This window comes from Purpureocillium lilacinum (genome assembly GCF_023168085.1).
Source record: "Purpureocillium lilacinum CBS 284.36 DNA, scaffold_3, whole genome shotgun sequence".
NCBI classification, from domain to species: domain Eukaryota; kingdom Fungi; phylum Ascomycota; class Sordariomycetes; order Hypocreales; family Ophiocordycipitaceae; genus Purpureocillium; species Purpureocillium lilacinum.
Genome location: NW_027072113.1, coordinates 3,747,116 through 3,774,385, shown reverse-complemented (window position 1 = coordinate 3,774,385; position 27,270 = coordinate 3,747,116). Strand labels below are relative to the sequence as shown.

Below are 27,270 nucleotides of genomic sequence, written 5' to 3'. Positions count from 1 at the left end.
TCTGGCTTTCGGGCGCCGGCCGGTTTCTTTGTCTGTGGTGGTTGGTTTCCTGATGGGGGAGGCGAGCAGTACCAAGAAAGGACCATGATTACTCGTGGCTACAGACTTTGCGTGGGGCCCAGCCGAGTTGGGTCAGGAACGCACAGTATGAGGAGCGTGTAAGTGCGATAGGGTCGTCCTTTTGGGAAGACGGGGAGCCGAGGCTGACACTAACGTTTCTGTACTGTCTTGTGAAGCGTTGAGCCGGTGCTGGAGAGAGTCTAGATGCCACGGCGAGAATCGGCATGTGGCGGACGGCCTACTACGAGGTGGTTGCTGGAACACTAGTGGCATGAATGGCCCACCTGGAGTTGGTCAACTTGGCCGAGTGAATGGACTTGCGTGTAGCTGGACTTGAGGAAGCAGCCCGCGATTGCATTGTGGGTATTGTCTGGGGTTTAAACAGTGTTGTCGAAACAATAGAATGTGAAGATGGAGAGGCTTGTATTTTAGAGGCGGCAGCACTTAGACGCATAGAGTACGAAGTAGTCGTAGGCTCCATATTGTGTATGTATGTAGTTAAGTCGCACTCGATTGAGCCGCCGGAACGGTTCAACCATGCCGCCGACGCCCACCAAAACCTTGACACTCACTGCGGTCGACGTTGCGGCAAGATCACCGCGAGCGGTCAGACAGCATACGAAACAAAAAACCTGTCCAACTCTCCAAGCAATGCTGCATCGGCCCTAACTCGAGAAGCAATTATGCTCCCCGAAAGGAACGGCAGGGTCACGGACAGAGTGCGCGGTTGGACGAGCCGAGCTGGACGATGACCCCGGACACAACACGCATATCATCATCATCGCTGCAGGCAATGGGCGGCACTCGAATGCATGATGGCGCCAACCAAGATGCCCTAAAACCCGTGTCAAGGCCGGCACCCTGCGATGATGCCACGACTCGCGAAACCGTGTCACAGACGGTGGAAGACACGCTCGCAGCCCTGCAATCCTTGGCACCCCAGGTAGAGCAACTGCTAGACAGCCTCAAAGACAAAGTCAAGTCGGTGCAGACGACGGGGCTCCCTGCGTTTCTACGGGATCTGAACAAGATACAGCTCTCTCTCGAGGAAATGCGCTCTGACCTTGCAGCAACCCTGGATGGCCCAAAGCTCAAGGCCCTTGGCCGCAGACTCGAAGTCTGCACCGTCAACGCCTCTCACAGTCGGACCAAGTGGGACATCGTCAAAAAGCGCAAATCGCTTGTCGCCGTCAGCCAGTCCTTCCAGGGCTCAGACAAGAACGCGCGCAAGAGGGAGATTGCCCGCGTGGCCGGCCTGCGCGGCCGCGACAAGCAGCGGCTGCACCGCACGCTCAAGGAGCAGGCCAAGGTGGAGGTCGACGTGGTCGATGGAGGCGCCGAGTGGCTTGATATACGCACGCTGCAGTCGGACCGACTGGCGCGACAGATGACAGACAGCGGTTGGGGCTGGGGAGAGCATTCGGTCGGCGATGACGTCGACGAGTCTGAGTGGGAGGACGTCCCGCTGGCGAAGCAGGTCAGACGGCTGGCGGCGGCGGCGAGGATGAACCGGCACGAGTATCGCGTCCCGCGGGTGCGCGTCGTGTTGCCTAACATTGAGCGCCGAGGGAACGACGACGTCGACGTGCTCTTGGACCAGCTGTCAAGAGTTGACCCGGGAATTCAAGTCATCTTCGAGACCCAGGACGGCGATTTCTTGCAGCAGCCTCCTCCGCCGCTTCCAAAGGCGATAGAGAATCTCCTAGGGAGTGAGTTTGACGGTCTCACGCAAACGCTCAACCTGGACCACACGATACTGGTCGATCTCATTTCGGACATTACACACTCTCGGCTCCAGCCCCAGCCATGGCAGGAGGAAACCACCAGGGCGCAGATTGTGGAGGAGAACCAGAGCGAGGGCGGCGCCATGGCGCGGATGCTGTACCCCATCCTCGACGGCAGGGAATTGGTGTGCACTAAGGAGGCGGCCGAGCACTTCCACGAGGTTCTCAAGACTGTCGGGACGAGCACCGAGCGTGAGCGCGGGAGGCTGCTCGTACCCCTTGACGACGAGACTACAGCCATGTCGGACACGGCAATCCGCTCACGATTCATGGAACTGTCTATACACCAGCTCCCTGCCACGGTGCAGATGCCCGTCCGTGTCCTCGACCAAGACTGGGACTGGCTTCTGATGGAGCGCGCCGTCTCGGAAGGCCGACTGCCGCCCGTGGCGCTCGACGTGGCTCGATGCGCTGGCTTCAAAAGCTCCAAACTCTCGACGTACATGCACGGTTGGGCGACGGACGAAGTGACGGTCACGTCGAACAAGGAGGTGCGGGGCCAGATCCGGACGTGGGTGGAGGCGAACCGCCGGGACGACAGTGACTACGGGCCACGGATCTGGAGGGTCGACGTAACGAGGAATCTGCTCGCGAAGAGTGCGACTCCGCGAGGCGCCACGCCGCCTGAATATGGAAGTGGCGCCGCCGACTGGGGAGGGAGTGCGGGTGTTGCCGAGACGCGACAGGTGGTGCGCCATGAAGGCGTTCAATGAATCGAGGTAACATGGACCTTTGAGGCCATGCTCAGTCTCAAAATAGGACGACATTGATGTGTCGCTCGCGAAACATGAATTCAACCACTACGCTGATGAAAGTGCCTAGCATATGAACATGAAGCTATAAAGAAGCCTATTATCCGATCCACCAGATCAACCCATGACGCTCTAATGATCTTGACACCACCGTCTACCAAAAGTTTGTTTCGTTTGGAACATGCCACACCAACCTGCAGGGAGGTGGGGGGGACTGGAAGCTCTATTTGTCGGGGGTGGGTGCCGCGGTGTCGCGGGCAATCTTTTCGACGGCGCACGCGTACATGGTCGTCGTCGTGGGCACCGTGGCGGTCACCGTGGTCGTATAGATGATCTGGGGCCCGACGCCGAGGTGGACGCGGGAGACGTGCAGCGCGGTGCAAGGACCGCAGTCGACGTGGTGGGTGGTGGTGGTCGTCGCCGTCCAGACGGTGCTGGTCGGGCCCCAGGTGAAGTCGTGCTTCTTCATGATCTTGTGCGGGCAGGACGACGACATCATCGTCTTGTTGTAGCCGCTGTGTTTGCTCGTGAAGGTGGGGGAGTCGGTGAGGCTGTCGTGGACGACGCGGGGGCTGGCCGACACGCACAGGGAGCCCAGCAGGGCCGTGGCCAGGAGCTGGGGAAGCGACGGAGCCATGTCGTCGATCTATTCAACTATCGTGGACTCGCTGGTCGTGAGCCGTTGTCAAGGATGCCTCTGCGTCTATGTGTCTGATGGATGGCGTTTCGTGGTGGCAAATGGAGAGGTATGTTGATGGCGGCGCGGGCCGTCGCAAGAAGGATGCCCGAGCCGGATATATAACAGCTGGATGAACGCCATGAACATCAGCTACCAACCGCGAGCGGTCGAGCTCCAGTGCGGCGCGCGGACCAAGCGTCAAACATGAGGCATCACAAGATCCGAGGCCGTGTTTCGGAGCGGCCAAAATCCTCGGCGAGGAAGCTTAATCTGTCGAAGAAGAAACCTGCTTCCATTATTGAATATGGAACGGGGCAGGAGAGGCCTCGGGCCCTCAACACCATGACGAAATAATTACGAACGCGTTCGATGTCGAAACTAACCACCGGTGCGCACGCGGTCCCGAGCACCCTTTGTTGTGTGGTCGTGGCCCCTCGGGCGTCGTTTCGAACGCCCGTGCCGCCAGGGGATCCTTGTGCGCGATGACAGACACCAGCAAATTTGTGCTCCCACGGCAGCCCTCGGGTGAATGTGCAAGGGGACTTTGGAAAGCCATAAGTAAAAAAAAACATCAAAATCGTACGTTCGCATATTGTTGCAGCCGTCATCGAATCGTTGCATGCATCCGCCAGTTTCGGAGTCTGGGGGTGGCGGCATGCCTCGCGGGCTCCCTGTCTCTCACCCCACTTTGTGCGGTGGATGGAGATGGACACGGTTCGTGAAGCTTAATATACAAGAGTCCATCATGATGCATAATTCTCCGTAGACGTTCATGCGATGCCGTGGGCTGGGCGAGCTGTCGAACTGCGGGCCGGCGAGGGGGTTCTGGGGTCGCATCGCTTGGCTGCCAAGGGGCGGCCCGGCTCGTAGGTGGATGCAAGGTCAAACTCAGAGCTTTAAGAAGGAAAGGCTTGGCTGGCTTGGCAAGCACGATGAACTCTAGCCAAAGACATGTGTGTGTTCCGAGCCACTACACGGAGTTCAGAGCTGTAGGTCCTATAGCTGATACGAACCAGCAACCAGACGACGACGCCGAATCTCGTGTGCATCGTGTGCAAGCACTCCGAACCGTGGTCCCACGATCTTGAACAGGACTCGCTTAAAATGCCACCAAAAGAAACAGAACTCATACCGCAAAAGCGCCTCGGTGACGAGTGGCTGCCGGGGGAAGGATGCGACGCCAAAAGTCTAACAGACGCCGCGTCTCGCGCACTCCGCCAGGCTGCGTCTTCTGCGTCTCGTTGTGGCCGGTTTCTCGCGGGGAAGAGTCTGGGGGAAAGGGGGGAGCGCTCACGCGACATGGGCATAGTTTGCAGGCACGTCCGACAGGCTAAGGTTCCTCGGAGGGGAAGTCGCGGATCGTGGCCCGATATCAAGTATAAAGTCGCCCTCTTGTCCGACCTGCAGGAGCGATGCTTTTCGATGCTTGACCTCTTCCCCCAATCTCGCAACTTTGGTTTTGATGCTTCGCCACGAAACGCCCGGCAGTACAACTTAGAAAGAAGCCGCTCCCAAAAGTGTCAGCAACATGCCAGACGACGCGAATCTGCCAGATGTCCATGCCAAGCCGGCGGCCAAGGTGAGCACCTCGTCGGGCACGCCGCCGGCCGCGGCCACAGCCGCACCGTCGGCAGGGGGCATGCTCAACCCGCTCGAGTACATGACGGAGGACGAGGTGCTCGAAGACGCCGACGGCTTCGTCGCGGCCCACGGGCTGGGCGACGAGCACCGCGAGACGTTCCGGAAGGGCGCCCTGCTGGCCAAGGCGCACAACTGGCCCGCCGGCTTCGAGGCCATCGACAGGCTCACGGCCGACGACAAGGCTGTGCTGCGGTACGAGGAGGCGCACAAGTGGTCGTCGGCCCCGCGCAAGCTGTACCTCTTGTGCGCGCTCTGCGCCGGATGCGCCATCGTCCAGGGCATGGACCAGACCGTTATCAACGGCGCGCAGGTATATTGCTTGTTCCTCCCCTTGCCAGTGACAAAATGTCCCTCATCAGTCCCGCGAGCCATCCCGTGCTTACCAGGGAACAACAAACAGTCATTTTACTTTGACGAGTTCGGCATCACCGACAAGCTCCTTCAGGGGCTCGTCAACGGCTCCCCTTACGCCGCGGCCGCCCTCGTCGGCTGCTGGCTCAACGCGCCGCTCAACAACCGCTGGGGCCGCCGGGGCACCATCGCCTTCTCCTGCTTCCTGGCCTTCGCCACGGCGATATGGCAGGCCGTAGCCATGACGTGGACGACGCTACTGGCGGGCCGCTTCGTTCTGGGCCTCGCCGTGGGTGCCAAGTCGGCCACGACGCCAGTTTACGCCGCCGAGTGCGCGCCCAAGACGATCCGCGGCGCCCTCGTCATGATGTGGCAGATGTGGACGGCCTTCGGCATCATGCTGGGCCTCGTAGTCTCCATCGCCTTCCAGCACCTTGACTTCCTCGGCCGCAACTCGCAGTGGCGATGGATGATTGGCGTCACCGCCATCCCGCCCCTCATCGTCGGCCTGCTCGTCTACTGCATGCCCGAGAGCCCCCGCTGGTATATGGACAAGGGAAGGTATCCCGATGCATTTCGGTCCATGCGCAAGCTCCGCAAGAACGACATGCTGGCCGCCCGCGACATGTACCTGGCCCACAAGCTCCTGAGCGCCTCCGGGAGCGACCAGGCCAAGTCGGGCTGGGCGCTGTTCAAGGAGTTTTTCACCGTGCGCCGCAACCGTCGTGCCGCGCAAAGTGCTTGGTTTTGCATGGTGAGCTTCCTTCTCCTCAATAGCTTCATGTATAGCGTCGCGTTACTGACATGATGAGTAGCTCATGCAACAATTCTGCGGTGGTGAGTCTTGATATTCCAATGGACCGCGTACAGGTTGACCCGTGAACGCGATGAGCCACACGGACCGGGGAGGAGAGTGTGCCGTTTGCTAACAGAAGCAGTCAACGTCATTGCGTACTATAGCACCAAAATCTTCGTCGACGCGGGCTACTCGCGCGAAAACGCCATGCTCGTCTCGTTTGGCTGCGGCGTGTGTAACTTCCTGGGCGCCATCCCCGCCATCTTCACCATCGACCGTTACGGACGACGACAGCTCCTAATCTGGACCTTCCCTGCCATGGCCTTTTTCCTCTTTTGGACGGGCTCGAGCTTCCTCATCACAGAAACAAGCACGCGCCTCGCCTCGGTCGTGGCCAGCCTGTACTGCTTCATGATGCTCTACTCGCCGGGCATGGGCCCCGTGCCCTTCACGTACAGCGCTGAGGCGTTCCCGCTGCACATCCGCGCCGTGGGCATGTCCTCGGCCACGTCCATCACCTGGGCCTTCAACTTCCTCATCAGCTTCACCTGGCCCGAGATGATGGAGAAGTTCTCCGCGGCCGGCGGCTTCTACTGGTACGCGTCGTGGAACATCTTTGGCTTCGTCTTCACCTACTTCCTTTTGCCCGAGACCAAGAACCGCACGCTCGAGGAGCTTGACACCGTCTTTAGCGTGCGCAACCGCGACCACGTGCGCCACTACTGGCTCAAGTTGGAGCAGTACTGGGCGAGGATGCTAGGCCGCGACGTTTTGCCGCTGCCGCCGCTGTACGGGGCGTTTGATGCCAGGCCCGTGGAGAAGCGGACGCAGGCAGCGTGAAGGGGTTCACCGGGGGTGGTTGAAGGCGTCGCGAGATCTTGACCGGTCTCCAAACAAAAGGTGATTGCCAATTGCATTTGCCAAATCTGGTGCTTGAAGCTGCTGGGCAGTGTTCTATTGACCATGATTTGGGGCTAGCGCTATTGCTCAACCACAAAAGGAGGGATGTGCAGCGAGATGGACGGGCGTTATTGCCAACAGCGGATTGGTCATCGGAGTTTCTGTTGACAAGCGTTGTAAAAGTGTATCATGGGTCTCCTTTTCTTTCCTTGTAGTATAATTCTTTCTTATACTTTTCCAGAATGAAAAAAAAAAATACAAACTTGTCTAAGCAGTGTCTTCCATGCTTGAGGGTGAATCACCCAAACTTGACTCCTGAAGCTTATATGTGTGCGCGCGTGAGGGCCATAGCTCGGCCCGCTGTCCAAGACGCATGCTAGTAAAACCAAAGTCAACCCCCCAATCTATTGAGCCTTCCAAAACAAAACGCCCCATTGTATGCAACTCTGCAACGGCAGCCTTCATTTTGGCGTCATCAGGTAGCACCAGTGGTAGATGTCCGGGTCCGTGGGGCTCAGCTTGGGGGCCGGCACGCGCGCAATGACCTCGACGTCAAAGGGCAGATCCTCGTCGTCGAAGCGCTGCGCCGAGTAGCTGAGAGAGATCCAGGCGGCGCCGTCGGCCAGGCGCTGGCGCACGCCGCGGGCCATGCGCGCAAACGCCTCGTGGCCGGCGCACGACACGGCGTCGACGGTGCTCTTGTCGACGACGAGGTCGAAGCGCGCGCCGGGGCGCACGCCGTCGGTGCCGCTGGCCAGCTGCGTCGCGTCGGCGACGGCATAGCGCATGCGCACGTCGCCAAAGGCGCGGCGCTCGAGCTCGCGCCCGCGCTCGGCCGCCAGCGGCTCGTAGTCGACGTTGAGCACGTCGACGAAGCCGCGCCCGCGCAGGTGCGTCGCCAGGTCGCTCGTGCCGGAGCCCAGGTGCAGGATGCGCGCCGACGACGGGTCCAGCCGGTCGAGGTGCGGCTGCAGCATCGCCATGAAGTCGGCCGACGGGAGGAGCCACTCGAACTGCGTTTCGTGCGCGAAGCGCTCGCGCCAGTAGCTCTGCTTGTCGAAGTCGACGGGCATCTCGGCCGTCTCTCTCTCTCTCCGGGAGGGAAGCTCTGGGGAGGAATGGGAATGGAATGTAGCTGGGGGATTTCTTGTTGGGAAGTAATGCGTGAATGACAGAGGGGTATAGAAGTGAAACGCGTGGTCCCGGGCGCAGGCCCCCGGCTGTTGACTGCCGCTCGGGATCCGTCGGCCCGCCAGCGGGTCCGTAAAAGTTTATTAATAGACAGACCATGGGGTGCGTCAAGCCGGCGTCCCGGCGGTGGGTCCGGCGTCCGCCCCGGCGGTCACTTACACCAACATCAAACACAGCAAAGTTGAATACATATAATGACAGTGGCCAGTGAGTATTGAAAATCGAATTCCCTAGTGTGTGGGCTACCTCTCAGCGCCAGCTGTCAGACCGGCTCCAACGAGTCAAGCGAGTATTCTCCCTGCTGAGTATTGTTCCTGCCTCCCTCTCCACGTTGCATGTATCCCGTCTATCGACTCGCCGCACACACCGTCTCACGCGTCGTCAACGGCGTCGCCTCCGTCACCGACGCCGTGATAATCATCGCCGGGCAGTGCACCTCAGGCCACCCCCTGACCGCCACCTGGTTGCACCCGTGGCAGTCGACCGCGTGCGACGCCGTCACCGTCGACGTGTAGATGCGCTCCGTGCCGTCAAACGAGCACTGCGGCCAGTATGGCGGCGTGGGCAACCGCGAGTACGTGATGGTCATGGTGGTGATGCAATCGGTCGCAGTCCTTGGCAACAGCACAACCGACGGGATTTGTGCTTTGCTCTGCGTCGCGAGGATGGACAGAGCGATGGAGACGGCCGTAATCAGTCTAGCCATGGAGTCGGAGGAGAGGCGATGGTAGGTCGCGATGGATTGCAGGGGGAGAGAAGATCCGGATGGGGGTGGAGGCGCGGGTGAGAGCAGCCTTTTAAAAGACGGCACAAGGATCCTAGGTCGCGCATCACAACGTGAAGCCATAGCCGTCATGCATACCCGAGTACCACAGCGGCAACCGACTGTTGGACAAGCGCCTTGACAGGCCGGGTTGCAGTGCAGCCTGCACCCATGAGTCACCGGGTCGGCATCTCAGAGCCGGTTCGTTGCATGTCGTTCCTGCATCGGTGGATGAGCGGGTAGCAATGCATGGCGACACAATACTGTGCCGTGTGAGGAGAACTTTTGATATGCACGTAGTGTCGTGCCAGTAGAGTAGATTTCGTAGATTGGTTCTTGCCCCGTGTCTACCTATTACACAGTACTGGAACTGGCACACGGCCTGCGAGCATCTCTCTCGTCTTACGGGCCCAAAAACTGGTCTGGTTGCACCGGCGCGGAGCCGTCAAAACCCCCCTGCGACCACTGCTGCCATGGCAATTCCATCGCGTTGTCCCAGGCCCAGTCTTCCATCCAATCCAGCTGCATGTCCGTGACTTCTCCGACCTCACCAATGTCGGCCTCTTCCTCCTCGGGTGGAATACCCTCCCGCTGAGCCACTTCCTTGAGAGCCTCCAGACACCGGAGGGCCGAGTCCGTCGCACGGGAGACGATGGTATCGTTAATGGCCGCCTCATCCAGTCCTGCCGTGAGTGCATCGACGTGACCGAGGGCAGCGGCAAGGAAGCAATGCACTTTGATGTTGGTCTCGCCAGCACGCACACGATCGATCGTCCAGGTCACAGCCGTCTCCAGACATGAGCGGAGATCCGAGTCTCCGAGAGATGGCAGGTAGCCCAGGCTGGCTGACTGGCCCTTCTTCTGGTGGATGAGCTCGACGCCGATGTAGAAGAGCGCCTGCACCGGAATATAGCGAAACATGCCCGATCCGCTCGTAATGGTGCGACGGAATTCGGCAAAGCCCTCGGAGGGATGTAAGGGATGGGGGCCGGATATACCATAGATGTGCATCAGCTTGAGCGCGCTGTCAAGACACATCCTGCGGGAGAAGTAGTACCGGTGATCGTCAAAGGACTTGGCAATCACCGTCTGGTGCAGGGCGTGGAAGAAGCGGTACAAATACAGCTCGGCCATGGACACATGAAAGGTGCTTATCCGAGCTGCGGAGTGTCCGGTCGCCTTGCTCCGGAGCGACAGTAGCCTCTGGGAAAGTTCTCGGCAGGCTTTTGTCAGCTCAGAGTTGAGTCGAAGCACCTCGTCGTAGGACTGGCCGCGGCCAAAGTCGTTGGCCTTTTTGAGGAGGTCAAGGCGCAGAGGTAGGGACTTGAGGATTGCAATCTGCACAGAAGTTTGGGTTGGAACCTCGGGTGGCTCTCCGATGAGCCTCTCGCCGTCAGTCTCGTCGCCCAGGAGCTCGTCGTCTATGTTGGTGGGGGCGCGCGTGTCGTAGTCGCTCTTCTTTACCAACGGTGAGCCGCCTGATTCAAAGGCGCTCTGGAGATTAAGCTCCAAGATGGTGGCCCAGAGGCGCCGCCGAATCTCCGCTCGGAAGGTCGTCATCTTTCCGAGGCGGCTAGGATCCCTATGCAGGCCCATGTACATGGCTTTCCGGACGAGCGAGCCGCAGGCGATCCAGGTGAGATCGGGACCGACGCCACATACCGATTTGGCCAGGATCAGAAGACATCCTATCTGGATGGCGGCAATGGTCATTCTGCTCTTCTCTGGAGGAATCATGAGCCACAGCTGGGCCTCTTGGATCCATTGGACGGCGGTAGCCCTCATGCTGAAGAAGTCATCGTACATGACGGCGCCCAAGGCCATGCAGAGCTGCATCTGCATGACGAAGGCGTCGTTGGCGGCATCGGGATTCTGCCAGTAGCGCTCGTAGTCGGCGCGAAACGACGGCACATGAACGATGCGGAGGACACCCTCAAAGGTGCGCAGGTAGTTGTCGAGGAGCTGGTCGGCAACGGCCCGGGTCGGAATTTGCTTGCCTAAATTGTCGGAGGATAGAGGGCGGTAGCGCAACTGCTTGATGCGCCGAGCGAGGGCCTTGCACTTGAAGAGGGCATGATAGACGTCATTCTTTTCGAGCTCTGCGCGACCCAGGATGGCAAACTCAGTAGGTAGCTGCTGGCGGATGGCGGGTGTTAGCTGTGCATGTCCCGAGGCCTGATCTTGGTGGACAAACTTACCAGTTCTATGACATTGATCCAGTGGCTGGTCCCAAAGTACCTCGTCTTGGACACGGTACCCGCCAAGGGGGCTTCAGGCCGCTCATCGCGTGCCGTGTCATCCTTGTCGGTGATGTGGACGACACTGGCAAGCTTCTCTTCGAGCTCATGGACCCTGGCCACAAGCCAGTCGACGTTGGACGTGTCAGAGGCCGAGCCGGCCTTGGAGGAGGGCACGCTCGACGCCGACTTGGACGGCAAGACGACAGCGAGGCCGCCTAGCCTGGTCGTCGAGGTTTCGGGCAGGATGTCGCGGGCATCTGCATGAACCTTGGCGTTGGGGCCTGTGCTGCCCTCGGCGGCCGGCACTACCAAACGGTGCTGGGACTGGGGTTGGGCATGGGGTCGGAGCGGGAGCGGCGTGGGCGCAGCGGACGAGGCCGGATCCCGCGCAGGGCCGCCGGCCTTGATCGCCAGGGGCCGCTTCGACTTAGACTTGGAGGCGGGGACATGGGTGGGTGCGTAGGTGCAGCTGGCGATGCGGGCCTTGGTGCAGTGGCCGCAGGGCGAGTTGCGGTCGCACTTGATCTTGCGGCGGCGGCATTGCTCGCAGGCGAGGGCCGGGCGACGGCGCTTCTTTTCAGGCGTGGGCTGTAGCAGGTGCGGCTGTGATGTTGCCTGCGCCGGCGGGTGACGCAGTTCATGAGCCTGAGCTTGGGACTGAGAAGACGGTGGAGGGGCGGCCCCCGCCTGAGCGTCCACTGGTGCGCCCTCCATAGGGCCCTGTCACAGCGTCGCAGCGACTGGCCAGAGGCGATCGGTACCGGCAACCAACAGGTCACGGGCTGTCAGAGGGCGTTCGAGAGGTCACAGACAGGTGACGAGAAGGCCGAGCACGTCGGGAATTTTGTTTTTCTGTGAAAAGAGACAACCCACGGTTTCGTTATCAGATGGTTCCTCGCGGGCTGAAAGGGCCTAAACCCCGTCAACCTCGAGCGGCCTGTTGAAAAGACCGAGAATTCTGCTGTCGTCATTGGCCCACGGTACCGAAATTGCCGAACCCGCAGCTCGCTGATTGGCCCTACCGGCGCCGGGAGGCGTGCAAGTCACGTCGACCATCCACCTTCCACGTCGCCCATCACGCAACTCCATGACTTTGACGACTAGCTCTACTCCGTATTACCTGCTCGTTTCCAATCCGGCATGCTTACCTCCCAGACAATGGCAGGGCGCCATCAGGTGGTCGGCCTATTCGGCTTCAAGAGCCCTCGCGGACTCGCAGATTCCGTGCAAAACGCCAGAAGCATCCGGGGTTTGTTAGCGATGGCCGGGCCTCATCATGGACGACCATGATATGATATAAAAGGGTCGTCTTGCTGTGGATAGCGGCAGCTGGCATACTCAAGGTTACCTGTATAGCTGCAGCAGATCATACATATCAAAAGACAACAAGACGCCCTGTGTATTATTGCAGAACCAAGTCGCAGCGACCAGACCGTCATGGCTCTTCCGCCGCAACACGCTTCGCAGAAGCCCGCCGAGCCAGCTCATCCGGATCCCGAGAAGACGGACCCGGACGCCTGCTCTTCTTCTGCCGCCACGGCCGCCAGTCCGTCCGCAGACGACAAGGATGCCTTTCCGGACGGCGGGGCCCGCGCCTGGCTCGTCGCCGCTGGGGCCGCGGGCGCCTTCTTCTGCACCCTGGGCTACACCAACGCCTTCGGCATTTTCCAGGCCTACTATACCTTTGAGCAGCTTCCAAACGAGGGCGCCGACCGTATAGCCTGGATCGGCTCCGTCCAAGCGTTCCTCATGTTTGCCACGGGCGCCGTGGGCGGGCCGCTGTTTGATCGTTACGGTGCATGGGTGAGTGAAACTCGTGCTTGTGTCTCCAAGCCATGCCGGCAATGGTGATGGTGAGGTGGTGCTTTAATTTGACATATACTGACAATGGGCCGCCCAGGTGGTACGCCCCGCCGCCGTCCTGTATGTATTCGCCATCATGATGACGAGCATCTGCACGCGGTACTGGCACTTCATGCTCGCCCAGGGGATCCTCACCGGGCTCGCCAACGGGCTCGTCATGTTCCCTGCGCTCGCCGCCGTGCCCCAGTGGTTCGACAAGCGCCGCGGCGCCGCCATGGGCATCGCCGTCGCAGGTTCCTCCATCGGCGCCGTCGTCTTCCCGATCATGCTCTCCAACCTGCTCACCCGCACTGGCCTGGGATTCGGCTGGTCCGTCCGAATCGTCGGCTTCGTCATGGTTCCCGGCTTGGCCCTGTCCGCTCTCGCCATCCGCTCGCGTTTTCCCCCTCGGCGCACCCGCTTCTTTCTCTGGCACGCCTTCCGGGATCCCATGTACGACCTTCTCGTTGCGTCCTTCTTCTTCGCCATGATCGGCATGTTCGTCCCCCTTTTTCTCATCCCCACATACGCCATCACGCGCGGCATGGGAGACACCCTGGCAAGCTACCTCGTGGCCATTATCAATGGCGCGTCAGTCTTTGGGCGCGTCATACCGGGTGTCGTGGGCGACAAGCTCGGCCGGATCAACATTCTGGCAACAGCTGCCGCTACCACGGCAATTCTTGTCTTCTGCTGGCCCTATGCCCAGTCTAATGCGGCCATAATCGCCTTCTCCGCCCTCTTTGGCTTCTTCTCCGGCGCCATAATATCGGGAGGCTCCGTCGCCGTGACCATGTGTGTCGACCGCCCTGAGAATGTCGGCACTTACATGGGTGTCGGGATGGCGCTCGCCTCCTTTTCTGCCCTGGTGGGGCCTCCGGTCAGCGGAAGCATGGTCGAAAGATACCATGGCTTTCATGAGCTCTCTTATTTCAGTGGTACAATGACACTCTTTGGCGCCCTGCTGGCCGTTCTGGCGAAGCTCAAGTCTCCGATCGGCCTGCTTGGAAAGACATGAGAGTAGAGGAATCTCCACCCATAAACGCGGTGCATCATATGCTCGGATGACAACAAGACTTGCAGGCACATGCTCCTGGGGGGTAACCAACACGAACCAGTAGTGCGCCGAAACGCGGATGCGTCAACCATAGAGTAATACATAAAAGTCTGTATTGAAGGCGAGGAGGAATAGCAAACCAATGTACAAGCTGCAAACCTGTCCCCACCCCAAATGCGTCAATCAAGGGTCATTGTACACGGGCGCCTTGCCTCTGAGTTCTCGCAGAAGGCGAGAGATCAATCCCGTCTCCCCACTGCGTCCTCCGCTGCTCCCGACCCGGCTTGCGAGCGGTCCGGGCCACCCACGCCAGCCTAGTCTATAAGGTATTCAACATCCAACCTCGTTTTCCTACCATCGTAACGCTCCCAAACACTTCACTCCGCTCGGTGCGAGCCCGTTTAGAGAAGAAGTTCCAGGGGGTTCTCGATGACCTTCTTGACCTCACGGATCCACTCAGCACCAACGGCGCCGTCGATGACCTTGTGGTCAAAGCTGGCAGTGACCGTGATCTGGTCCTCCCACTCAACGCCGGTGGTGCCATCCTCGTTCTCGACAGGGACGGCAACCTTCTTGGTGGTGCCAATGGCCAGAATAGCGGCCTGGGGAGGGTTGATGACGGCGGTGAAGTGGTCGACGGCGGCGTTCATGCCCATGTTGGAGATGGAGATGGTGCCGCCCTGGTACTCCTCGGGCTTGAGCTTGCCATCACGCGCCTTCTTGGCGAGCTCCTTGACCTTGCCAGAGATGGACTCAAGGCCGCGGGCCTCGACACCGGCGACGATGGGTGTGATGAGACCGGTCGGGGTAGACACGGCGACGGAGACGTCGACCGTGTTGAACTGACGGATGCTGCCCTCACGCCAGCTGGAGTTGACGGCGGGGACCTTCTTGGAGGCGATGGCAATGGCCTTGATCAGGAAGTCGTTGACCGACAGCTTGTACTTGCCCTCGGACGAGCTGTTGAGGGCCTGACGCAGCTTGAGCAGCTTGGTCACGGACAGGGAGCTGGTGACGAAGAAGTGGGGGTTGTTCTGGACAGACTCCTGCAGGCGGTTGGCGATGACCTTGCGCATGCTGCTGATCGGGATGTCCTCAAAGTTCGCGCCGGGAGCGGCAACGGCCGGGCTGCTGACAGCCTTCTTCACATCCTCCTCGGTGATCTTGCCACCCTTGCCGGTTCCCTTGAGGCCGTCGAGGCTGACACCGTTCTCACGGGCCAGTCGCTTGGCGGCAGGAGAGGCATTGGGCTCGCGGTCGAGGGCGGTCTGCAGCTTGCCCTTGGAGGAAGAGTACTGCTCGGGCTCGGGTGCGGGAGACGGGGCCGGGGCCGGGGCCGATTGCGACTCGGTCTTCTCCTCCTGCTTGGGCTGGGCAGCCTTGGCGTCGCCGCCTGCGTCCTCGAGGGTGAACTTTTCGAAGGCAGAGATGTCGGTGCCCTCCTCGACAAGGATGGCAATGGGCTACGGCGGAAATATTGAGTTAGCTAGCGAACGAATGCAATGTCTGTGCGACATGAACGAAGTCTGGTGCCGCTCGCGAGGGCCAACGAGTGTGGGAAGAGAGGGGGAAAAGAGGACAACTTACGCTGCCGACAGACACGTCCTTCTCGCCAGAATCCTTGAGAATCTTGGCGATGACGCCCTCCTCCTGGAACTCAAAGTCCATCTGGGCCTTGTCGGTCTCAATCTCCACCAGGACGTCGCCGGGGGCGATGGAGTCTCCCGCCTTCTTCTGCCAGGCGCCGATGTTGCCAGCCTGCATGGTGGGGGACAGGGCAGGCATCTTGACGACCTGGTGGTCCGGGAAGGAGGCATAGTACCTCACGACGTGCGAGGTGAAGCCCGTCCGGAGGGCATTGTGAGTTGGGGCGAGGACTCGCCTCCGAAGAGCGGCGCTGAGCATGTCGGAGAGAAAATGGCTCTGCTTTGATGGAGGGGGATGGACGGTCGACCCGGGTCCGTCGACAGGGAGGCTGAGATGCTGAAAACCTCGCGGACGACGAAGAGCGGTGCGCAAAGGCAGCAATTGGCAGGCGAGTGTGAAGAGGATAAGATGCGCGCGCGCAGGAAATGTTGACGACGACGGAGGTGGACGGACGGGGGGGGGGATGGATCGCGAGGCGACGGAGATTTCCTTTGGGGTTGTGGTTGGCCGCTCAGTTTTTTGCGTTGAGCTCCGTCGCGGACTGGAAGCTATGGGGCCTAGACCGCTTTCGGAGCTGGCCTTGGATCTGGCTGCCGGGACCCTCCAGGGCCACCCGGGAGTACGCCCGTGGCATTTCGCGCGACTCCCCGAAGGCTGCGACTGACACTGCGATTGCGCTTTGCCATAACGTAACACGCTTGCTTGGCTTGGCTTTTGTCTGGATCTGTCTGACGTTTACGATACGGACGTGCATTGAGCCCGCGACGCATAAAGGGCCAGCGTTGCTTGCTCAATGTCGCGCACGCAATGCGATACGACCCCCAGGCGACCTGGCCGAACCTCCCACTCCGTCACGTCTGCAGTGAGCGCTTTCCGATCCATCCAAGTTGTTGAGATCCATGGAGCGGCGGACAGATGGGACAGGACCCCAAGACACAGAGAGTTAGGGCCCTGGGAAAGGGCTCGTCCAGGCACCTGGGACTCCCTGCTAAGGGGCTAGGCGGTACCTGCTCCACAGCGGTGATGCGCGCCGCCACCGAGGTACCTTACTCGCCGGCGGGACTCTGCCAGTGGCTGACCGGCGGGCCTTGCACGGATTCACGGGCGGGAAGTGTGGGCCTGAGGCACCTGCCGCGTCGACGGCCTGGGCTCCCTCTCCTTTTTGGGTGCCTCCACTGAAACTTCAACTGTCCGAGTGGCCGCTCAAAGTTGAAGAATTCAATGGGCCGCCCAGGCCAGGCACTGGGGCCGATGCATGGATGGGCCGCGACGTCCGGAGGCCGTCCAGCCAGCCGTCGAGCCAGGCAGCCTGACCTCCCCGCCAGTCGGAGCCCTGGGACTGGCGCTATAGATTAACTTGCGACCCGCGGTAGCGGTGTCCACGGGGAACCTCAGGCACAGCGATGCCTGGCAGGCTTCCATAGGTACAGCGGAGGCTCGTAGTGAGATTGTGCCGCCTGCTGCTGCCAGCGACTGTCCGAGATGCACCCGTCACTCCACTGTCGATGGTCCCCTGGGGGCCGGGGGTACGTACCTGGCTCGTGTCACCGAGCCACCCGCGCCGAACCACGGGCCCTTGGCCTCAACTGGCGGCCTGGGACGCCAGCACAGCACCCTGGCTCCGCCCCGGCCAATGACCCCCCCATTCCACATCAGTCAGCTGTCGCGTCAACTTACCAAAGTGTCCATTCGGCGCTCAGTTCGTCGAGACCTTTTGACGATACCCAAGCCATCGCCTCGTCGACTCGACGCAGCAGCACAGCAGCACAGCCCCGACGTCCCAGGAGCACCCAGCGGCGACCCGAGGAGTCGCTTGCAGCTCGCAGTCCCACCCGTGCGACTGCTACGCGGGCAGACAGGGGAGCCGTCGTTGCCGCGGTTGCTTGCGCATACCCCTAAAACCTCTCGCATCCGCCTCACCTGATACCCTCGCGAATGGCACCTGGTTGCCTCTCTGCTCCCCGATGAGCTCCCTCAAGTTTGTGGTGTCCTCCTTGGACGCCATTGCCACCTCCAAGGATGCCCAGCGGAACAAGCAGCTCGCCGACTCGGCCAAGAAGGCCCTCGACGCCATCAAGGAGCAGGACCAGCTCCCGGACCCCGACATCGTCTTTGCACCGCTGCAGCTGGCCACCAAGTCCAACAACCCCCAACTGACAAACGCCGCACTCGACTGCATCGGCAAGCTCATCTCTTACTCCTACTTCTCTATCCCGACCCAAGACGAAGACGCCAAAGACGGCGCAGAACCCGCCCCGCCGTTGATCGAGCGCGCCATCGACACAATATGCGACTGCTTTCAGGGCGAGACTACGGCCGTCGAGATTCAGCTGCAGATTGTCAAGTCCCTCTTGGCCGCTGTCCTCAATGACAAAATCGTCGTCCATGGCGCTGGCCTTCTCAAGGCTGTCCGCCAGGTCTACAATGTCTTCCTCCTCTCGCGGAGCACCGCGAACCAGCAAGTTGCACAAGGCACGCTGACGCAGATGGTCGGGACAGTCTTTGAGCGTGTCAAGACAAGGCTACACATGAAGGAGGCCAGATTAAATCTCGGCAGCCTCAAGCATAGCTCAAGCAACATCACGTTCGACCCGGCTGAAGCTGCCAACGGAGCCGCCGACGACGATGGGTCGGTAGCGCCATCGGGCGATTCTGGCTCTGGCGAGGCCAACGGGAACGGCGCGAAACTTACCTTGAAGGACCTCGAGCATCGGAAGAGCTTCGACGATTCCAATTTGGGCGACGGGCCCACCATGGTAACCCGACTGGCGCCGGCCAAGAAGGACGAGACGGAGACGTCAGTTTCCGGGCAGTCAGTTACCGACTACTCGACCCACGACGACGGCGATGCACTGGATGCGGAAGACGAAGTTTACATCCGAGACGCATATCTCGTATTCCGATCCTTTTGCAATCTATCGACAAAGGTTCTCGCCCCGGACCAGCTTTACGACTTGCGTGGGCAGCCTATGCGCTCCAAGCTCATCTCTCTCCATCTCATCCACACCGTCCTCAACAACAACATTACCGTTTTCACGTCGCCATTATGCACGATCAAGAGCTCCAAGAGCAACGAACCCACTTCTTTCCTCCAGGCTGTCAAATTCTACCTCTGTCTCAGCATTACCCGTAATGGTGCCAGCGCCGTGGACCGCATTTTCGATGTCTGCTGCGAGATCTTTTGGCTCATGCTCAAGTACATGCGGCCGTCGTTCAAGGCAAGGCCCCCCTAAGCGGTAGCCACTCGCCCTTCTGGGCTAACAATTCTTGCAGAAAGAGATTGAGGTCATTCTCAACGAGATTTACTTGGCCCTTTTGTCTCGGCGGAATGCGCCACTAACACAAAAGCTCTACTTTGTCACTATCCTCAACCGCCTGTGCGCCGATCCTCGAGCTCTGGTGGAAATCTACCTCAACTATGACTGCGATCAAACAGTGGACAACATCTTTCAGACCATTGTCGAAGATCTCTCCAAATTCTCCACTACTCCTGTCGCAATCACATCTATCAACGAGCAGGTGTACGAGGAGTTGCGTGCAAAGTCCGCCCCTGCAAGCGAGTGGCAGCTCAAGGGCATCTTGCCTCCGCCGTTGACTGTTGTGCATATCGTGCCACAGCAGGAGGCCGAACCTGATTTTCCCAAGGAGTACGCGATAAAGCGACTGTCCCTCGAAGCCTTGGTAGAATCTCTGAGGTCTCTGGTGAATTGGTCAGCGTCAGTGCGAGCAGATGGCGCCGAAACGGTGAAGGCAGACGGCGACACGAAGGCATCGTTGGATGAGCTGCGGCCATCGATCGACCCAACGGCAAGCGACAGCGCCTCACGGCTGGAGACGCCTTTGCCACCATCGACGCCTGTAGTGGACGATGACCCTGATCAGCTGGAGAAGGAAAAGGCGCGGAAAACGGCATTGATGAATGCTATCAGGCAGTTCAACTTCAAGCCCAAGAGGGGAATCAAGCTTCTGCTGCGTGATGGCTTCATCGCAAGTGAAGAGCCAGCAGAGATTGCCAGCTTTCTGCTGAAGGAGGACAAACTCGACAAGGCCCAGATTGGAGAGTTCCTAGGCGAGGGCGACCAGCAGAATATTGACATCATGCACGCCTTTGTCGACTCCATGGACTTCACCAAGAAACGATTCGTCGACGCCCTACGCCAGTTCCTCCAGTCATTCCGACTTCCTGGAGAGGCACAGAAGATTGATCGCTTCATGCTGAAGTTTGCTGAGCGATACGTGCTGGGGAATCCCAACGCTTTCGCGAACGCCGACACTGCATACGTGTTGGCATACTCGGTCATCATGCTGAACACAGATCAGCATAGCAGCAAGATCGCCAAGAGAATGAGCAAGGAAGAATTCATCAAGAACAACCGGGGCATCAACGATAACGCCGATCTGCCGGATGAATATCTGATCGGCATCTATGAGGAGATCGCCAGCAATGAGATTGTTCTCACCAGCGAGCGCGAGGCGGCTGCCGCAGCCGGGACGCCGGCTTCGCAGCCCACTGGTCTCGCAGCTGGGCTTGGCCAAGCGCTTTCCAATGTCGGACGTGACTTGCAGCGCGAGGCATACGTGCAACAGTCGGAGGAAATCTCATTGCGGTCTGAGCAGCTTTTCAAGAACCTTTTCAAGAGCCAACGCCGCAACACCTCCAAGGCGGGACCCAAATTCATCCCGGCAACATCTTCCAAACATGTGGGCTCCATGTTCGATGTGACCTGGATGTCCTACTTTTCAGCTCTCTCGAGTCAGATGCAAAAGGCACATAACCTCGAGGTCAACAAGCTGTGTCTTGAGGGTATGAAGCTTGCGACGAAGATCGCGTGTGTCTTTGAGCTGTCCACACCTAGAGAAGCGTTTATCTCGGCCTTGAGAAACACAACACATCTCAACAACCCTCAGGACATGCTGGCCAAGAACATCGAAGCTCTCAAAGTTCTGTTGGAACTTGGCCAGACCGAGGGCAATCTCCTAGCCGAGTCTTGGAAGGACATTCTCATGTGTATCAGTCAGCTTGACCGGCTTCAACTGATCACGGGCGGCGTGGACGAAAGCGCCGTACCGGATGTATCGCAGGCCCGGTTCACTCGGACTGACACCTCCGACTCGAGGTCGTCGAACCAATCCCGGCAAAGAACACGCCAGCGCTCAGGCACTGGTTCCCGTGGGTTCTCCAACGAGATTGCGTTGGAGAGCCGCTCGGACGAGTTTATTCGCAGCGTCGACCGAATCTTTACAAATACGGCCAACCTCTCTGGAGAGGCCATGGTTCACTTTGCCAAGGCCCTCACCGAGGTCAGCTGGGACGAGATCAAGGTCTCGGGCTCCAACGACTCTCCTCGGACCTACAGTCTCCAGAAGATTGTAGAAATCAGCTACTACAACATGAACCGTGTCCGATTCGAATGGAGCAACATCTGGGACGTCCTCGGCGAGCATTTCAACCAAGTCGGATGCCACAACAACATGAACATTGTGTTCTTCGCCCTGGACTCGCTACGACAATTGTCCATGCGCTTCATGGAGATTGAGGAACTGGCTGGTTTCAAATTCCAAAAGGACTTTTTGAAACCCTTCGAACATGTCCTGGCAAATTCGCACAACATTACGGTCAAGGACATGGTTCTGCGCTGTCTTATCCAGATGATACAAGCCCGGGGAGACAACATCCGCTCGGGGTGGAGGACAATGTTTGGCGTCTTCACCGTTGCCGCCCGAGAACCGCACGAGAGCATCGTCAACCTCGCCTATGAGAACGTCAACCAAGTGTACCGGACCAAATTTGGGGTCGTCATCACTCAAGGCGCCTTCACGGACCTTATTGTTTGCTTGACGGAGTTTTCGAAGAACCTGAAGTTCCAGAAGAAGAGCCTGGCTGCGCTGGAGCTTCTGAAGTCCATCGTTCCCACAATGCTCAAGACACCCGAGTGCCCTCTGTCGCAAATCCCGAGGAAGGGCGAGTCGGCCACCAAAGCAGCGGATGGCGCCACCAAATCCGTGCCAACGAAAACCTCCGTTGAGGAGGGTTACTGGTTCCCTGTGCTTTTTGCTTTCCATGATGTCCTCATGACTGGGGAAGATCTCGAGGTGCGCTCGAACGCACTGGAGTACTTCTTCGCAGCGCTTGTCAAGTATGGCGGAGATTTCACACCCGAGTTTTGGGACATCCTGTGGCGACAGCAACTGTACCCGATCTTCATGGTGCTCCGGTCCCGACCCGAACTGACCAACGTCCTCAACCACGAGGAACTTTCTGTTTGGCTGTCCACTACCATGATCCAGGCGCTGCGCAACATGATCACGCTTTTCACGCACTACTTTGACGCTCTCGAGCATATGCTGGACCGGTTCTTGGAGCTCTTGGCCCTGTGCATCTGCCAGGAGAATGACACGATCTCGCGCATTGGCAGCAATTGTTTACAGCAGCTGATACTCAAGAACGTGACCAAGTTCACCGCCGAGCACTGGGCTAGGATCGTTGGCGCCTTCTGTGAGCTCTTTGAGCGAACCACGGCGTATCAACTCTTCACCGCCGCTAACCCGAACTCGGCGGCGTCGCTGTCACTCCAGTCAAACGGATTCGACTTCTCCGGCGGCCTGAGTCCTCCGACCGATACTCCCGCTGTCGACGAAAAGTCCCTGAAGATCAACGGTGCGGAGGAGAGCAGCATTCTGTCTGATGCGGAGTCCATGCACGGGCAGCCATCGCCGCACCTCAAGGGCGATGATCTGCAGACGCCCACTGGTGGTCAACCACTGGAGGAGTTCAAGCCGTCGTCCAACTTGCAGCAGCAGCCCGTGGTGGTCACTGCAGCACGCCGACGATTTTTCAATCGCATCATCTCAAGGTGTGTGCTGCAGTTGCTCATGATTGAGACGGTCAATGAGCTCTTCAGCAACGACACAGTGTATACTCACATCCCGTCCACGGAACTGCTTCGACTCATGGCTCTGTTGAAGCGCTCTTTCCAGTTTGCCCGCCGCTTCAACGAGGACAAGGAGCTCCGCATGCGGCTCTGGCGCGAAGGCTTCATGAAGCAGCCTCCCAATCTGCTCAAGCAGGAGAGCGGGTCAGCTGCTACGTACGTGTCTATTCTTTTCAGGATGTTTGCGGACAACGCGCCGGAGAGGCTGGAGAGCAGACCCGACATCGAGGCGGCACTGGTGCCGCTGTGCAAGGACATCATCACTGGATACTCACTGTTGGCCGAGGAGAGCCAGCATAGGAACATCATGGCCTGGCGGCCCGTGGTGGTGGACGTACTGGAAGGCTATGCCACGTTCCCTGAGGACGCATTCAAGGCTCATATCCCTGACTTTTACCCCATGGCAGTGGAACTGTTGAACAAGGACCTGAGTCAAGACCTCAGGGCTGCTCTTCTAGCAGTTCTGCGGCGGGTCGGCGAAGTCGCCTTGGGTATCGAAGGTCTGACCAAGGCGGGAGACAGGAGACGGGAGAGTGCGGTAACCGATGACCACGAGGAGCCCGGCAGCGAGCACGAGGCCGCAGCGCGGAAGATGCTGTAAGTTAGTACATGTTGAAGCACGCATGTGAGGCGGCGCGCAACGGCGTTGCGTCGACAGATAGATCTTCTGAGGGTTTCAGTCAGCAGTGGACGAATGAGGCCATGTCCCAAGAAGCCTGCTGCATATTCATACTTCATGAGGTGTAAACAAAGACAAGTCTTGTATCCTGATTGAAGTTTCTATGGCGATCGGGGCCTCTCTCTCAATCTGTTGTGTGCACACGTTCTTACCAAGGTGGCATACGAAACTCGCCGCCCTCATACTCCCAGAACGTGCCCCCTGGAATCTCGCCCGCCTGCGATTCTAGCAACCTTAGCACGACCTCCGCCCCGTCAAGGGGATCCTTGGTGCCCCTGAAGCCGTTGAAACCCGTCTTGCAGTGGCCAGGGCTGACGGCCCAAAAGGTGATTCTCGTCTCCCCGTCGTGGTCGTCGTCGTTATCCTCGGCGGCCTGCAGGTGCAGCGTGAGCATGTTGAGTCCAGCCTTGACGATGCAGTAGTCGACGACCGCGACGGGAGGGAGCTAGGTGCGCTTCGTCAGTGTGTTTCTCTCTTTCGCGATGCAACGAGGTCTCTTGAACGTGCGCCGCCCAGGGGGGAAGGGAAGGGGAGGGGAGGGAGGCGTCGAACCTGCCTGGAGGCTGTGCGGCCCATGCTGCCCCTTGTGCTGGAAACCATGACGACGCGCGGGTTCGCGCTCTTGCGCAGGAGCGGGGTGAAGGCGCGCGTGACAATGGCGTTGGATGTGATGCCGTTGTTGAAGCACGCGTTGGACACAGCCCTCGCGGAGGGGAGGTCGCCCTCCGCCGTCGAGACGTCAAGCTTAATAGCGTTGTTGACGAGCACTGACACCACCCTCGGTTGTCAGCAACACGGGAATTACCATGGTCTTCGCTAAGTTCGATGGAGATGTGCGTACCATCGAGCCTGCCGTATTTGCGTTCGATTGCCGCCACGGCCGTCGCAATGGACGAGTCACTCTCAATGTCGATTTCGACTACGTCTAACTTGAGACCAATGCCGCCAGCCTGCAATCTCTCGATGGCGTCCTGTCCGGACTGGAGCGTGCGGCAGCCCAGGATGACGGTGTCGTTGGGGAGGCGCGCCGTGATGCTTTGGGCGATGGCGAGGCCGATGCCGCGATTCGCACCGGTAACGAGAACGACTGCCATGATTTCTGTGTTTTGATACAGAAAGGCTTGACGATTGCGAAATATTCATTCGATTTAAGAAGACCGCAATTTGGCTGCCTCTAATGCTCGAAAGGTAGTATGTAGGCATCGGCGTTCCGGACGCGGACTTACAGCCCATCACCGATCACCTATCTCCGATGACCCCTCCCTACAATGCACTGAGCCACGAGTGGTAGGGACCATGAGACACATCATGATGTATGAGGAATTGCGTCAAATAGTGCATGCTAGCGATATGCATCAATCAAGTAGCCCTGATATGTACCTCCTCAGCGCCTCGGCCTCCTCTTCCACAGTCCGGTCGGGGAGCGTCTCGAGTGCCGCTCCAAGCTCCATGTCGTTTCGTACTGCCGTCTTCACAAGGGCTTTGATGGCTATATCAATGTCCGGGGAGCGGGTAGATACCCGCATGACGCTCACGAGCGTCTCGAAAAAGTCATTGAGAGTGAGGTGCATGAGGAAGTCCGACTTGTCCACCATGCCGAGCGCCGCCCATTGCAGCAGGCCAGATCCGACCTGCTCAGAAACGACTCCCGGCAGCATAAACAAGTCGGCAAAGGGTGTACTGGAAATTACTCGCAGGTTGAGGGCGGCAAGGCGTGGAAGGAGCCGAAGCAGCCGGCCTTGGGAGATGCTAACTTGGCGGGCAGTACGGGAGGGCTCGTCAACCTCCGCCTCGAGGGTGCAACGACTCTGGATGAGCGAAAGGTTCGGCCGGGTTTGTAGGATCAGACTCCATAGCCGCGCGTGTCCTGGCAGGCGACGCTTCACCACCTCGGTGCCGTTCACCCCGTCGACATTGGCCACGCCGTTGACACCCTCGCCGCCGATAACTTCGCAATCTGTCTCCAGGAGATCTCCGAGAACCCTGGCAGCACGCTCACCAACCCCTGTATCGAGGCTCTCCAGCCAACAGCGGACCAGCTCTTCGACAACCTCAGGCAGTGTGCTAAGAATGGAGGCATCCGAAGGGGCGCCTGCGGCCTTGTGAATGATAGCCAGGGCCAGGAGATTTGCGCCCGGCAGTGGGGAACGCAGGGCCGTCAAAAGAGACGGAGGATCCGCTATCGTGAGAGTGCGGGTGAATGAAAGCGGCGAGAGGAGCTTGATGGTCAGAGAGAGGAGTGGTGTCGGATCCTGCGTTGTGGTCTTGAGGATCTGGGTGAGAGGCGGCAGCAGCGTCGGGAGAAGCGGCGGAATATTGTCCTCTGCGCCCAGGTCAGCTCCTGCCTCTGGATGACTGCATTTTATGGGCGTAAGGAAAGGGACCTTGGCCTACCTGTCAACTGAAGTTCGACGTCATCCATGGCCTTGAGGTTGAAAGGGACTGCAGGATCATCGACCAGCTGTTGGAGATGAGCCTGCAGCTCCTCCAGGCCGGAAATCGGGACGCTGTCCATGGCAACGGTTGGCACCACTCTGTCTGTCATCTGGGAACTCTGGCTATCGGCGTTGCAAAGGTGAGAAGCTGGTGAGATGGCCGCGGTGGTTTGACACGGATGGCGAGATGGGAGAGTCGAGGTTGATGAAGGCAGGTGCGCCTGCTGTGTAAGCCAACGGCTGCCTGTGCTTGCTGAAGCTGGCCCGGGGCCCAGTAATTGGAACCTTGGAAGTCCAGGTCCCTCCAACTCCAGCGGGCGGGGGAGTTCCGCTGAGGTGAGGTGGCCAGCAGGCGGGGCACCGAGGTCATCACCTGCAGAACCCCCGGGCCTTACGGGCGACCATAGGGACATTTGTCTCAAAACAAAAATTGTCATCAGTGCACATCTCAATTTTCCAAATCCACCCCTCAGAACCCCCCGGTACATTCGAAACCCCTACTCAAGTAAGGCAATATTACGGTTATATGTAGCAGCGGCAGCAATACCTTAAACTGCCTGCTCGCTACAGCCAGCTAGCCGCGATAACCTTCATTGCCTGCTACGGCTGGCTGGCTGGCTGTAATGACCTTAGATGCCTACTGCGGCTAGCCGGCTAGCTGTGATGACCTTAGATGCCTGCTATAGCTTGCTGGCCGGCTGGCTGGCCGGCTGGCTGGCAGACTGGCTGGCCGCGATGGCCTTAATTTCCTGCTGCAGCTGGCCGGCCGCGATGACCTTAGACGCCTGCTACGGCTGGCTGGCCGGCTAGCTGGCCGCGATGGCCTCAATTGCCTGTTGCAGCCGGCTGGCCGCGATGGCCTTAATTGCCTGCTGCAGCCGGCTGGCCGCGATGACCTTAGATGCCTGCTATGGCTAGCTGGCAGGCTAGCTGGCAGGCTGGCTGGCAGACTGGCTGGCCGCGATGGCCTCAATTGCCTGCTGCAGCCGGCTGGCCGCGATGGCCTTAATTGCCTGCTGCAGCCGGCTGGCCGCGATGACCTTAGATGCCTGCTATGGCTAGCTGGCAGGCTAGCTGGCAGGCTGGCTGGCAGACTGGCTGGCCGCGATGGCCTCAATTGCCTGCTGCACCCGGCTGGCCGCGATGACCTTAGATGCCTGCTACGGCTTGCTGGCCGGCTGGCTGGCAGGCTGGCTGGCCGCGATGGCTTCAATTGCCTGCTGCACCCGGCTGGCCGCGATGACCTTAATTATATGCTCGGGCTGGCTGGCTGGCTAGCTACGATAGCTATAATAACTACGATAATTAATGTTAATATGGGGCATTTTATCTCTCTACTATAGTTACCTCAATATTGATTTTTGTACGCCCTCTATGGGGTTGCACTAGTAAACCAAAAACTGTTTTTTTGCGTTTTGAGACAAATGTCCCTATGGTCGCCCGTAGGGCCTGGCGGGAAAGCAGGGCTGGATTTCCCTGCAGCTGCAGTGGGGTGAGCTTCCAGGTTCCACCTAGGCCATT

General features: G+C 59.2%; 11 protein-coding genes across 11 annotated transcripts; 4 read left to right on the top strand and 7 right to left on the bottom strand.

Annotated features, from left to right (window-relative positions):
• Nucleotides 1–853: 853 nt before the first annotated feature.
• Nucleotides 854–2,557, top strand: PLICBS_004710 (uncharacterized protein; the record flags this gene model as incomplete). Its single annotated transcript, XM_018325919.1, has 1 exon — nt 854–2,557. The coding sequence occupies one exon, from the start codon at nt 854–856 to the stop codon at nt 2,555–2,557; it is 1,704 nt and encodes a 567-aa protein (XP_018175671.1).
• A 262-nt stretch (nt 2,558–2,819) lies between these two features.
• PLICBS_004709 (uncharacterized protein) lies at nt 2,820–3,233 on the bottom strand (the record flags this gene model as incomplete). Its single annotated transcript, XM_018325920.1, has 1 exon — nt 2,820–3,233. The coding sequence occupies one exon, from the start codon at nt 3,231–3,233 to the stop codon at nt 2,820–2,822; it is 414 nt and encodes a 137-aa protein (XP_018175672.1).
• Nucleotides 3,234–4,803: 1,570 nt separating this feature from the next.
• On the top strand, nt 4,804–6,903 carry PLICBS_004708 (uncharacterized protein; the record flags this gene model as incomplete). The annotated part of the gene is made up of 4 exons (XM_018325921.1): nt 4,804–5,226; nt 5,317–6,021; nt 6,083–6,104; nt 6,206–6,903. The coding sequence occupies 4 exons, from the start codon at nt 4,804–4,806 to the stop codon at nt 6,901–6,903; spliced, it is 1,848 nt and encodes a 615-aa protein (XP_018175673.1).
• A 521-nt stretch (nt 6,904–7,424) lies between these two features.
• Nucleotides 7,425–8,036, bottom strand: PLICBS_004707 (uncharacterized protein; the record flags this gene model as incomplete). Its single annotated transcript, XM_018325922.1, has 1 exon — nt 7,425–8,036. The coding sequence occupies one exon, from the start codon at nt 8,034–8,036 to the stop codon at nt 7,425–7,427; it is 612 nt and encodes a 203-aa protein (XP_018175674.1).
• Nucleotides 8,037–8,500: 464 nt separating this feature from the next.
• On the bottom strand, nt 8,501–8,860 carry PLICBS_004706 (uncharacterized protein; the record flags this gene model as incomplete). Its single annotated transcript, XM_018325923.2, has 1 exon — nt 8,501–8,860. One exon carries the CDS (start codon nt 8,858–8,860, stop codon nt 8,501–8,503), a length of 360 nt encoding a protein of 119 aa, XP_018175675.2.
• Nucleotides 8,861–9,319: 459 nt separating this feature from the next.
• On the bottom strand, nt 9,320–11,871 carry PLICBS_004705 (uncharacterized protein; the record flags this gene model as incomplete). The annotated part of the gene is made up of 2 exons (XM_018325924.1): nt 9,320–11,053; nt 11,116–11,871. 2 exons carry the CDS (start codon nt 11,869–11,871, stop codon nt 9,320–9,322), a joined length of 2,490 nt encoding a protein of 829 aa, XP_018175676.1.
• Nucleotides 11,872–12,594: 723 nt separating this feature from the next.
• On the top strand, nt 12,595–14,017 carry PLICBS_004704 (uncharacterized protein; the record flags this gene model as incomplete). The annotated part of the gene is made up of 2 exons (XM_018325925.1): nt 12,595–12,960; nt 13,058–14,017. The coding sequence occupies 2 exons, from the start codon at nt 12,595–12,597 to the stop codon at nt 14,015–14,017; spliced, it is 1,326 nt and encodes a 441-aa protein (XP_018175677.1).
• A 440-nt stretch (nt 14,018–14,457) lies between these two features.
• Nucleotides 14,458–15,961, bottom strand: PLICBS_004703 (pyruvate dehydrogenase complex dihydrolipoamide acetyltransferase component (E2); the record flags this gene model as incomplete). The annotated part of the gene is made up of 2 exons (XM_018325926.1): nt 14,458–15,519; nt 15,644–15,961. The coding sequence occupies 2 exons, from the start codon at nt 15,959–15,961 to the stop codon at nt 14,458–14,460; spliced, it is 1,380 nt and encodes a 459-aa protein (XP_018175678.1).
• Nucleotides 15,962–17,667: 1,706 nt separating this feature from the next.
• PLICBS_004702 (guanine nucleotide exchange protein for ADP-robosylation factor) lies at nt 17,668–23,236 on the top strand (the record flags this gene model as incomplete). The annotated part of the gene is made up of 2 exons (XM_018325927.2): nt 17,668–18,867; nt 18,977–23,236. The coding sequence occupies 2 exons, from the start codon at nt 17,668–17,670 to the stop codon at nt 23,234–23,236; spliced, it is 5,460 nt and encodes a 1,819-aa protein (XP_018175679.1).
• A 226-nt stretch (nt 23,237–23,462) lies between these two features.
• On the bottom strand, nt 23,463–24,408 carry PLICBS_004701 (uncharacterized protein; the record flags this gene model as incomplete). Its single annotated transcript, XM_018325928.1, has 3 exons — nt 23,463–23,759; nt 23,867–24,081; nt 24,156–24,408. 3 exons carry the CDS (start codon nt 24,406–24,408, stop codon nt 23,463–23,465), a joined length of 765 nt encoding a protein of 254 aa, XP_018175680.1.
• Nucleotides 24,409–24,669: 261 nt separating this feature from the next.
• Nucleotides 24,670–25,829, bottom strand: PLICBS_004700 (uncharacterized protein; the record flags this gene model as incomplete). The annotated part of the gene is made up of 2 exons (XM_018325929.1): nt 24,670–25,637; nt 25,709–25,829. The coding sequence occupies 2 exons, from the start codon at nt 25,827–25,829 to the stop codon at nt 24,670–24,672; spliced, it is 1,089 nt and encodes a 362-aa protein (XP_018175681.1).
• Nucleotides 25,830–27,270: the final 1,441 nt, after the last annotated feature.